Source organism: Acanthochromis polyacanthus, chromosome 17, assembly GCF_021347895.1.
Source record: "Acanthochromis polyacanthus isolate Apoly-LR-REF ecotype Palm Island chromosome 17, KAUST_Apoly_ChrSc, whole genome shotgun sequence".
NCBI lineage: Eukaryota > Metazoa > Chordata > Actinopteri > Pomacentridae > Acanthochromis > Acanthochromis polyacanthus.
In genome coordinates this window covers 36,235,812-36,248,889 of record NC_067129.1, presented here as the reverse complement: position 1 = coordinate 36,248,889, position 13,078 = coordinate 36,235,812, and the positions used below count along the sequence as shown (strand labels likewise).

Genomic DNA, 13,078 nt, shown 5'->3' with positions numbered 1-13,078 from the left:
ACAGTGAAACATGAAGTTAGTTATCCTCCATAGGCCTATCATAACACAGGACATAAAGGCTTTTCTCTGAACTTAACCATGTAACCAAATGAATTATTCACAAAGATATTACTTAAACTACATAATGTCACGTTCATTGGGTGTTTATCTCTGTTGGGAAATTTCCTACAGCTAATACTTGCTATGAACAGAATACCATCTTTTACTATGATCCATGCAGTACAAGTAAAGATAAGTGCATTTTGGTTCTCTAAACCAAAACTAGTTCTGCAAGCTATTTCACTGCTCTATGTAGTTTTGTTTTAATGAGAAATGCAAAAATGTGATTCCTTAAAAGGAAAAATTGTGACAAAAAAAACTGGAAAAATCTACCAAATTTCAAGAATTTTTAATGAAATCTGCCCTAAATTGATGCCTTAAATGACCATTTTCAAAATTTGAAGGCAGTTGTTACACTTAGAGACATCTAGAAGTCTTTTTATACTGCAAAGTATATGTATATTAGAAGTACTACTTACAATTTCGATACATACGTGTTAACATCAATCGCCCAAGGTCCACACAGGGGAACTTAGACCTTCTTCAGTAAAATTTGATCTGTGAGAGTTGCCATAAGCCAGATTTTTTGACACTTGTATTTTTCAACACCTGACATCCTATTCTTTCAGAAAATATATACTTTCCCATATCTGGCTTATGGCAAGTGAAAATATTCTGGGTGGTACATGAAAGTAGTCTCAGAAAAAAGAGTGAAAATTTACTATATTTTTTCAAACTTTGCAGAAATCTTCTAAATTTAAGCAATTAAGAAAATTTGGAGCAGGTAAACCTGAATATTGTTAAAATCTCAGGTAAAAATTATTAATTTCTCAAAAAGAAATAGAATGGAAAGCTCAAATATCAATTTTTTTACAGACATTTGAAATTGCCGCCTTTTTTTCAACCTTATGCTACTTACGCTAATTGGACGCCTGTGGAATGTGTCATTTCCTGAGATTCAAACTGGCCTAACTTTTTAAAGAGTAGACCGTTTGACTTGATTTTTTTTTTTTTGTTGAACTGGATTTTTATTCTACTATAAGAAAAACAAAAATAAAAGCAATTTGGAGGGGGTCAAATTTTCTACATTTCCAGGTCCCAGCCCACTGTGCTGTAATGGGGTGAGGAGGGGTTGGAAGACGGCCCAAATATTCGGATCCATTTGTCTGGTCTCCCGGATGCAGATTTTGGAATTATGGAAAATTATGGAATAGGAATATTCGGAGCTCGTCTCTTCCCTTCGCCTTCGGCCCACTTCAGCTCATCCAGCCATGTTCAGCTCATCTCAGCTCATCCATTCGTGTTTGTTACCGCGACCCAAATGGCCGGGTGGCTGCTGACTCTGACGTCACGCTTCAGTTCGTTGTGAAACACAAGACAAGATGCTGAAGACCTTCGCTGTTAGGGAATTCTTCAGTTTAACTGAAGACGAAACAAAGGCAGTGTGCAAAATTTGCTCATTTGACATTTCTATTGCAACGGATATATGGGAACAAAGAAATATGTCTCAATCTAAGGTATGCTGCATGAAACCGTAAGCATTTTGGAAGGTCATCTGTACTACGTACTTAAAGTAAAAAGGTAATGTTAGTACAGAGCCAATGCAGTCCACCCACCCCCAATTACGGGCCGGAACGAATATTCGGATATTCATCTTTAATAGGGTCTGAATATCTGGAGACCAGAAACCACTGTTCGGGCCAGCCCTAGTAAATTCTTTTACATGTTGAAAATTAAACAAATTATAATAAACACTTAGTTTACAATTATTTGAAGTGTGTATACATTTTTTGGGACACCCTGTATATAGTCATCACTGCATGTCTGCTCTGATCATCTGGTGTTGTTTTGTAGAAGAATGACAGAAATCAACATATTCAAAAAACAACTGGTTTCATGACAGTCCCCCTTGGTTTTGTATTCACTTATCATTTGATAACCAGCCTTCATGTGGATGAAGTCTGGTGATGCTGTTGTAAACCTATCCATGCTGTTCAAGACTATTAAAGTTAAGAATGTGATGTTCAGAACTGACGTTCAGACACATGCTGGATCGTCTTTCACAATTAAGCTGTGCTTGTCTGTTTTCAGATGACAGGTCTTGACATTGAGAAGGACCACATCATTGAAATGGCGTGCATCATCACAGACTCTGACCTGAACATTTTGGCTGAGGTAATATGAGCTAAAAACGCTACTGGACTGCTTCTTGTCTTCAGTTTGTCTTTTAAATTACTGTGCCTATGAAAAGTATTGTGTTTGTGATGATGTGTAGTGTTTAGTAGACACTAAACAAACATCTAGCATCTAGTCTGATGGCCAAAAAGCTCAATTATAGTGCCACTAAGTCTTCTACAAGTTGACTTCAGAGTCTTCCACATGCCAAGTCATAGGTGTCTTGGTGACCTCCCTCTTCTTTGCAAAGTCCCTCACTTTTTGAGATGGCCTGGTCTAGGCAGATTTACTCATGGGCCATATTCCTTCCACTCCTTGAAAAGCAACAAAAAGGTAAAATTTTTGAGGGGCATGACTACTTATAAAAACTGAAAACTCGTGTTGTTTTTCGACAGGGACCCAACTTGATAATTAACCAGCCAGATGAACTACTGGAAGGTATGTCAGAATGGTGTAAAGAGCATCATGGAAAGGTAAGCTCCCTTTGTAGTCTGAGACTTAAAGGATAACAGATTTATGGGGATGGGATTGGTGTCTTGTTTTTTCTTGTCAACAAACACTTGAGATTTAATGTGTTGTTCTTCCGTACTGGTCCTGATCAACCTGGAAGCAGAGACTAAGTCTAAACCATCACTACAGTGATGCTGCATTTCTTTAATGTTCTAATTTAAACTGTTCAATTCATTACTGCATACCAAGTTCTGGGTGTTAGTTAGGAAGATCAATGCCTAGATTTTTACATGCTTTCTATCGATGGTGGCCAGATGCAAAGGGAAGTTCCAAATTCTCCCGAAATCATTCTGTGCACACGCAAATAATCACTAAAACAGTGACACATTTCGGTGTGTACCGTATTTTCCGCACTATAAGGCGCACTTAAAAGCCTTTAATTTTCTCAAAAATCGAAAACCTTTTAACCCGGTGCACTTATGTGTGCACTGAGTTCCAAAATCTGACTGTTGGACCATTTCCTGCCGACATAGGGACGTAATACGTACACTACACATGCTGGCAGCGATAAACCGATTAGAGAACATTACATAAAACTACATACAGTACTGACTATTGTCCGAGCTTTCGCGAAAGCCAGCATCATTGCTGAACAGCCATCCGGCAACGAGACTGACTCCGTAAATGAAGAGAGTGAACCAGGCAGGTTTATGTCGAAATTGTCCAGCTGTTCAATTCAGACACAGAAGATGAGGACTTTGATGGATTTGTGACAAAAAAATGATCAAAAAATAATGTGAGTGTATTTTTTTAATTTTATTTTTATTGGAAAAATAAAAAAATAATACAATACTTTCAACCACAAAATACAAGTGACAATTTTTTCTTTTTTTTAAACATACAGTCACCTCCAAAAGTATTGGAACAGCAAGTTCAATTCCGTTGTTTTTGTTGTATACTGAAGACATTTGGGTTTCAGATAAAAAGATGATTAAAGCTGCCAGCAGCGTTGAACGGGTCCTCGCATCCTTGCTGGTCGGCGACCCCAAGCATTTCCACCAGACAATACTGCGACTGAGAGTGTATTTAGGCCCATGAATGTGACGAGGGCTGGATTCGGAGCACACAGGTCAAATTTCAGGCAGACTGGAGCATGTACAGGCTATTTATGCAGCACTTTCTGTCCATCCAGCAGGCCACTGGTGACTGAATGAATTTTGCTGCATGAATGTGATCAGGGCAGGTCTCTTCATAGTCATAGGTGAAAGTCTCTGTGGAGGCTATTTTTTTTAATGCTGCAGGGGGCACTATGACACATGCTGCGAATGTATTTTGACCTATAAATGTGACCAGGACCGGACTGTGTTTAATCATGTGAGGTCTGAGGTAGATTGGAGCATGCAGAGGATAGTTAGGTAGCACTTGATGTTTCATGGCGAACCATCAAAATTCTGGAGGTCGCCATGTCCACACCCTTTGACTCTGGAAGAATCTTTTAATAACTTTTGATCATAACATCGTGTTGTATATCCTGGCAAAATTTCAGCTCTCTTGAGCTTAACCCCTAGGAGGAGTTCACTCTCAAAAATTAAAAAAATAGAGAAAATTTTTTCACTTAATTCAAAATGGCGGACGTCCTGTGGGGTTTAGGGGATGGCTCTAAGAGGCTTTTTTGTGTGTCCTGGTGTGGTCTATATGCCTTTCAAATTTTGTGGATGTAGGTGAAATGTGCTGCGGGGGCTGCTTATTAAAAATACTGTAGGGGGCGCTCTAGCACATGCAGTGCTGAGAAGCATACAGTGTCCTTCCTTGGGTCGACTGTGATATGTGTGGTAATTTTGGTGAGGTTATAAGTATTGTAAACCTGTCATAAAGTACTTTGTTTATCAAATCAACAATGTGTTGCCATGGCAACAGTGTTGTATGAAACATCAAAATTTTCTCACTGTGGCACGGTCATGGGATTACGACTCAGTGGACCAATTTTCAGATTTATATGACAAAGTTTTGGGCAATGGGATGGGTAAATGTAATGCCTAAATGTCCTGTTACCAATACGTGGTGCTATGACTATTTCAACATTTATAAGGGTGGATGTCTTCAAAGTGGTCCTGGTGTCCAGTACATGAAGTTTGGGGCAGATAAGATCTTATGCAGCTGAGATACGAACACTTCAATTTTCATGGCGAAACATCAAATTTTGCTGCGTCACCACAGACACCTTTTTATGACATGTCACCATTTTTTCTGGGATTCATCATCAATGTGTTCAGGCTTATGTCACCACATCTGAGGTGAATCTGGTGAACAGGCTAAAAATAGTACACGAAAGTGTAAAAAATGTCAAATTCTTGATACCACAAGGTGGCGCTGTGACTGTGAATGAATGTTGCTATATGGATGTGATCAGGGCAGGTCTGTGATCATACATGTAAAGTTTCATTCAGATTGGAGCATGTTCAGGAGAGTTAGACAGCATTTCCTGTTTCATGGTGAAGGATCGAATTTCTATAGGCCGCCACGACCACACCCTTTAACTATGGAGGAAGATTTTAATAACTTTTTCTCAGGAAGGCCTCCTCTATATACTGGCCAAATTTCAGATCTCTACGACTTACCCCTTAGGAGGAGTTCATCACAGATTTTTTACAGTTAACGCATGAAGGTGCACTTCCTGTTGGGTTTAGAGCATGGTTGTGATTGACTTTTTTGTGTTTCCTGATGTGCTGCATATGCCTCCCAAATTTTGAAGCTCTAGGCCAAATGTCCTCTGAGTTGGCCTAATACCATTTTTTAAAATTTTGTAGGTGGCGCTATGGAGCCATTTTTGCACACACCTCCACATGCCTTACAAAATATGAAAATTTTCGCCAGTTTTGATGTGTGTGCAAATTTTCATGACTTTTTGAGCATGTTTAGGCCCTGAAAAATGCAGTTGTTTTGGCAGAATAATAATAATAATAATAATAAAAAACCCTAAGGTTCCAATAGGGTCCTTCGGCACCATTGGTGCCTTGGACAGCCTGTGCACTTGCACCGCCTGTCCTCGGCACCTCAGTGCTCGGACCCTAATAAACCGTAGGGTTTCAATAGGGTCCTACGGCACCGTTGGTGCCTTGGACAGTCGGTGCCTTTGCACCGCCTGTCCTCGGCACCTTGGTGCTCGGACCCTAATTAAAGCTGCAAGCAGCATTGGGCGGGACCTCGCCCCGGCCCCCCGTGCGGTCGTCAAGCAAGTGCCGTCCGTGACCGAAGATGAAAGCCAGAGGAATTCCTCGGCTGGAATATTCTATAGTTTAGGAGGAGATAGTGTTTAAAGGTTTTGCATATTTTGGCGTATAGCACCCCCAAGGTTATCTGAAATCCGTCGACAGGTTTTCGTAGAGCTCGAGCAGACGAACGCGTGAGTTGTGGTTGCATGTCTGTACGACATTCCCCTGCGACGAGCTGAGGCCATTTGTGATTTTTGCAGTATTTGTTTCCCTCGGTGGCGCTATAAAGTTTTTCCAGATTCTTTTCAGAATATTGAAATTTTCAGGAGACTGCACCTGGGTACCAAATTTCAGCAAAATCCATGAACGTTTAGGGGTTGAAATTGAAGCAAAACATGGTTTCAGGTGAAGACAAACTTTGACAGCTTATAAAAAAAAAACTAGAGCAATTATTGTGTTTCTTTTGATAACTTTTGCTTGGATGAATATTCACTATAATCTGTCCAAATATGAAGCCGAAATATTGTACGGTTTCGGAGGAGATAATGTTTAAAGAGTTTTCATATTTTGGGTCATAGCGCCCCCTAGGTATAAGATAGCTCAAATCCGTCTATAGGCTTTCGGAGAGCATGAGCAGACGAACGCGTGAGTGGTGGTTGCATGTGTCCACGACATTCCTGTGCGCAGAGCTGAGGTTTTTTTGTGATTTATACAGTTTTTTTTGTCCCGAGGTGGCGCCATAGAGTTTTTCCAGAATTTGTTTTCAGAATATTGAAATTTTCAGCAGACCGGACCTGCGTACCAAATTTCAGCAAAATACATCCACGTTTAGGGGGTCAAATTAAGCGGAACATGGTTTCAGGTGAAGACAAACTTTGACACCTGATAAAAGAAAAAGTAGACAAGTTAGCCTTTTTCTTTTGATAACTTTTGTTTGGCTGGATATTCACTGTAATCTGTCCAAATTTGAAGCCGGAATATTGAACGGTGTCGGAGGAGATAATCTTTGAAAGGTTTTCATATTTTGGGTTATAGCGCCCCCTAGATTGACGATAGCTGAAATTGTTCGGACAGGTTTTCGTAGAGCTCGAGCGGTCGAACGTGCGTGCAAAATTTCATATAAAGTTATGCACGTTTAAGGGGTCAAATTGAAGCGAAACATGGTTTCAGGTGAAGACAAACTTTGTTAGCTTATAAAACAAAACCTAGACAAGTTAGCATTTTTCTTTTGATAACTTTTGTTTGGCTGGATATTCACTATAATCTGTCCAAATATGAAGCCGGAATATTGTACGCTTTCAGAGGAGATGATCTTTAAAGGGTTTTCATATTTTGGGTTATAGCGCCCCCTAGATTGATGATGGCTCAAATCGGGCAGACGGGTTTTCATAGAGCTCGAGCCGACGAACGCGTGAGTGGTGGTTGCGTGTCTCTACGACATTCCTGTGCAGAGAGCTGAGGTTATTTGTGATTTTTGAAATTTTCGTGTCCCCAGGTGGCGCTATAGAGTTTTTTCAGAATTTGTTTTCAGAATATTAAAATTTTCGCATGACCCAACGTGCGTGCCAAATTTCATAAAAAGTTATGCACGTTTAGGGTGTCAAATTAAGGGTAACGTGCGGGGAAGAATAATAATAATTAAAGCTACAAGCAGCATTGGGCTGGACCTCGCCCTGCCCCCCCGCGCGGTCGGCAAGCAAGTGCCATCCGTGACCGAAGATGAAGTCCAGAGGAGTTCCTCTGCCGGAATATTGTACGGTTTCGGACAAGACGATGTTTAAAGGGTTTGCATATTTCAGGTCATAGCGCCCCCTACATTGAAGATAGCTCAAATCCATTGACAGGTTTTCGTATAGCTCGAGTCGATGAACGTGTGAGTGGTGTTTGCATGTCTCTACGACATCCCTGTGCGGAGAGCTGAGGCCATTTGTGATTTTTTCAGTATTTGTGTCCCGATGTGGCGCCATAGAGTTTTTCCAGAATTTGTTTTCAGAATATGGAAATTTTCAGCAGACCGGACCTGCGAACCAAATTTCAGCAAAATACATGCACGTTTAGGGGGTCAAATTAAGCGGAACATGGTTTCAGGTGAAGACAAACTTTGACAGCTTATAAAAGAAAAACTAGACAAGTTAGCCTTTTTCTTTTGATAACTTTTGTTTGGCTGGATATTCACTATAATCTGTCCAAATATGAAGCCGGAATATTGAACGGTGTCGGAGGAGATGATCTTTTAAAGGTTTTCATATTTTGGGTTATAGCGCCCCCTAGATTGACGATAGCTGAAATCGTTCGGACAGGTTTTCGAAGAGCTCAAGCGGGCGAACGTGCATGCAAAATTTCATATAAAGTCATGCACGTTTAGGGGGTCAAATTGAAGCGAAACATGGTTTCAGGTGAAGACAAACTTTGTTAGCTTATAAAAGAAAAACTAGACACGTTAGCCTTTTTCTTTTGATAACTTTTGTTTGGCTGGATATTCACTATAATCTGTCCAAATATGAAGCCGGAATATTGAACGGTGTCGGAGGAGATGATCTTTTAAAGGTTTTCATATTTTGGGTTATAGCGCCCCCTAGATTGACGATAGCTGAAATCGTTCGGACAGGTTTTCGAAGAGCTCAAGCGGGCGAACGTGCATGCAAAATTTCATATAAAGTCATGCACGTTTAGGGGGTCAAATTGAAGCGAAACATGGTTTCAGGTGAAGACAAACTTTGTTAGCTTATAAAAGAAAAACTAGACACGTTAGCCTTTTTCTTTTGATAACTTTTGTTTGGCTGGATATTCACTATAATCTGTCCAAATATGAAGCCAGAATATTGTACGGTTTCGGAGGAGATAATCTTTAAAGGGTTTTCATATTTTGGGTTATCGCGCCCCCTAGATTGAAGATAGCACAAATCTATCAGACGGGTTTTCGTAGAGCTTGAGTGGGTGAACGTGCGTGCCAAATTTCACAAAAAGTTATGCACGTTTAGGGGGTGAAATTAAGCGAAACGTGGTTTCAGGTGAACACAAACTTTGACAGCTTATAAAAGAAAAACTAGACAAGTTAGCCTTTTTCTTTTGATAACTTTTGTTTGGCTGGATATTCACTATAACCTGTCCAAATATGAAGCCAGAATATTGTACGGTGTCAGAGGAGATAATCTTTAAAGGGTTTTCATATTTTGGGTTATAGCGCCCCCTCGATTGAAGATAGCTCAAATCAGTCCAACAAGTTTGGTAGAGCTCGAGCAGACAAACGCGTGAGTGGTGGTTGCATGTCTCTACGACATTCCTGTGCGAAGAGCTGAGGTTATTTGGGATTTATACAGTTTGTTTTGTGTCCCTAGGTGGCGCTATAGAGTTTTTTCAGAATTTGTTTTCAGAATATTGAAATTTTCAGGAGACTGGACCTGTGTCCCAAATTTCAGCAAAATACATGCACGTTTAGGGAGCGATATTGAAGCGAAACATGGTTTCAGGTGAAGACAAACTTTGACAGCTTATAAAAGAAAAACTAGACAAGTTAGCCTTTTTCTTTTGATAACTTTTGTTTGGCTGGATATTCACTATAATCTGTGCAAATATGAAGCCGAAATATTGTACGGTTTCGGAGGAGATAATGTTTTAAGGGTTTTCATATTTGGGGTTATAGCGCCCCCTAGATTGAAGATAGCTCAAATCGGCCAGACAGGTTTTCGTAGAGCTCGAGCGGACAAACGTGAGTGGTGGTTGCATGTCTCTACGACATTCCTGTGCGAAGAGCTGTAGCCTTTTGTGTTGCCCTTGTGGTTTGTTGCCGTTTGTCGTGTCCCTAGGTGGCGCTATAGACTTTTTGCAGATTTTTTTTCAGAATATCGAATTTTTCGCGTGACCCGACGTACGTGCCAAATTTCTCAAAAAGTTATGCACGTTTAGGGGGTCAAATTAAGCAAAACGTGGTGGACTTGTAAAATAATAATAATAATAAGAAGAAACCGAGCAAATACAATAGGGTCTCGCCAGCTCCGTTGGCCTGCTTCGCTGGCTCGGTCCCTAATTAAAGCTGCAAGCAGCATTGGGCAGGACCTCGCCACCCCCCCCCACGCGGTCGGCAAGCAAGTGCCATCCGTGACCGAAGATGTAAGCTAGCGGAGTTCCTCTGCCGGAATATTGTACCGTTTCGGAGGAGACAATGTTTCAAGGGTTTGCATATTCAGATTATAGCTCCCCCTACATTGAAGATAGCTCAAATCAGTCAGGCAGGATTTTGTAGAGCTCGAGCAGGTGAAAGCGTCAATGTTGGTTGCATGTCTCTACGACATTCCCCTGCGACGAGCTGAGGCCATTTGTGATGTTTGCAGTATTTGTTTCCCTCGGTGGCGCTATAAAGTTTTTCCAGATTCTTTTCAGAATATTGAAATTTTCAGGAGACTGCACCTGCGTACCAAATTTCAGCAAAATCCATGAACGTTTAGAGGTTGAAATTGAAGCGAAACATGGTTTCAGGTGAAGACAAACTTTGACAACTTATTTAAAAAAAACTAGAGCAGTTACTGTGTTTCTTTTGATAACTTTTGCTTGGATGAATATTCACTATAATCTGTCCAAATATGAAGCCGAAATATTGTACGGTTTTGGAGGAGATAATGTTTAAAGAGTTTTCATATTTTGGGTCATAGCGCCCCCTTGGTATAAGATAGCTCAAATCCGTCTATAGGCTTTCGGAGAGCACGAGCAGACGAACGCGTGACTGGTGGTTGCATGTCTCCACGACATTCCTGTGCGCAGAGCTGAGGTTTTTTTTTGTGATTTATACAGTTTTTTGTCTCCCTAGGTGGCGCCATAGAGTTTTTCCAGAATTTGTTTTCAGAATATTGAAATTTTCAGCAGACCGGACCTGCGTACCAAATTTCAGCAAAATACATGCACGTTTAGGGGGTCAAATTAAGCGGAACATGGTTTCAGGTGAAGACAAACTTTGACAGCTTATAAAAGAAAAACTAGACAAGTTAGCCTTTTTCTTTTGATAACTTTTATTTGGCTGGATATTCACTGTAATCTGTCCAAATATGAAGCCGGAATATTGAACGGTGTCGGAGGAGATAATCTTTGAAAGGTTTTCATATTTTGGGTTATAGCGCCCCCTAGATTGAAGATGGCTCAAATCGGGCAGACAGGTTTTCATAGAACTCGAGCCGACGAACGCGTGAGTGGTGGTTGCGTGTCTCTACGACATTCCTGTGCAGAGAGCTGAGGTTATTTGTGATTTTTGAAATTTTCGTGTCCCTAGGTGGCGCTATAGAGTTTTTTCAGAATTTGTTTTCAGAATATTTAAATTTTCGCATGACCCGACGTGCGTGCCAAATTTCATAAAAAGTTATGCACATTTAGGGGGTCAAATTAAGGGAAACGTGCGGGGAATAATAATAATAATAATAATAATAATTAAAGCTGCAAGCAGCATTGGGCGGGACCTCGCCCTGCCCCCCCGTGCCGTCAGCAAGCAAGTGCCATCCGTGACCGAAGATGACAGCCAGAGGAGTTCCTCTGCCGGAATATTCTACCGTTTCAGAGGAGATAATCTTTAAAGGGTTTTCATATTTTGGGTTATAGCGCCCCCTAGATTGACGATAGCACAAATCGATCGGACAGGTTTTCGTGGAGCTTGAGCGGGCGAACGTGCGTGCCAAATTTCAGCAAAATACATGCATGTTTAGGGGGTCAAATTAAGCGAAACATGGTTTCAGGTGAACACAAACTTTGACAGCTTATAAAAGAAAAACTAGACGAGTTAGCCTTTTTCTTTTGATAACTTTTGTTTGGCTGAATATTCACTATAACCTGTCCAAATATGAAGCCGTAATATTGAACGGTGTCAGAGGAGATAATCTTTAAAGGGTTTTCATATTTTGGGTTATAGCGCCCCCTAGATTGATGATAGCTGAAATTAGTTGGACAGGTTCTCATAGAGGGGGAGGAGCCGAACGTGTGAGTGGTGGTTGCATGTCTTTACGACATTCCTGTGCGAAGAGCTGAGGTTATTTGTGATTTATACAGTTTTTTTGTGTCTCTAGGTGGCGCTATAGAGTTTTTCCAGAATTTGTTTTCAGAATATTGAAATTTTCAGCAGACCGGACATGTGTACCAAATTTCAGCAAAATACATGCATGTTTAGGGGGCAAAATTGAATCGAAACATGGTTTCAGTTGAAGACAAACTTTGACAGCTTATAAAACAAAAACTAGACAAGTTTGCCTTTTTCTTTTGATAACTTTTGTTTGGCTGGATATTCACTATAATCTGTGCAAATATGACGCCAAAATATTGTACGGTTTTGGAGGAGATAATGTTTAAAGGGTTTTCATATTTTGGGTTATGGCGCCCCCTACATTGAAGATAGCTCAAATGGGTCAGACAGGTTTTCGTAGAGCTCGAGTGGACAAACGCGTAAGTGGTGGTTGCATGTCTGTACGACATTCCTGTGCGACGAGCTGTGGATTTTTGTGTTGGCCTTGTGATTTGTTGGCGTTTGTCATGTCCCTAGGTGGCGCTATAGAGTTTTTGCAGGTTTTGTTTTCAGAATATCGAATTTTTCGCTTGACCCGACGTGCGTGCCAAATTTCATAAAAAGTTATGCACGTTTAGGGGGTCAAATTAAGTGAAACGTGCGGGGAATAATAATAATAATTAAAGCTGCGAGCAGCGTTGAACGGGTCCTCGCATACTTGCTGGTCGGCGACCCCAAGCATCTCCACCAGGCAATGCTACGACTGAGAGTGTATTTAGGCCCATGAATGTCACAAAGGCTGGATTCTGAGCACACAGGTCAAATTTCAGGCAGATTTGAGCATGTACAGGCTATTTATGCAGCACTTTGTGTCCATCCACCAGGTGGCGCTATCTCTGTGACTGTATGTTGGTCTATGAAACTCATCAGGACTGGACTCTGATCAAACATGTAAAGTTTGAGGCGGATTGCAGCGTGTACAGGGGATTTACACAAGATGTCCTGCTTCATGGCGTAACATTAAAGTTCAGCTGCCCGCCATGGCCACGCCCTTTGAGTTTTATCAACAATTTTCCCAAATATGCAACCTGAAGACGTGTCTTACATATTTTCCCAAATTCAGATGTTTTGGAGTTATTGCCTGTGAGAAATGAATTGTTGAAAATGACCAAAAACACCAAAAATCTGACATTTAATTAAAAATGGCCGACTTTCTGTTGGGTTT

General features: G+C 40.8%; 1 protein-coding gene across 1 annotated transcript in view; it reads left to right on the top strand.

The window, feature by feature from the left end:
• smfn (small fragment nuclease) overlaps positions 1-13,078 on the top strand; it is a 95,265-nt gene that overhangs the window by 2,177 nt on the left and 80,010 nt on the right. The window contains exons 2-3 of the mRNA XM_051937696.1: positions 2,131-2,214; positions 2,610-2,687. Of these exons, the coding sequence (XP_051793656.1) occupies positions 2,131-2,214; positions 2,610-2,687 (162 nt within the window). The remainder of the gene's footprint in view (positions 1-2,130; positions 2,215-2,609; positions 2,688-13,078) is intronic.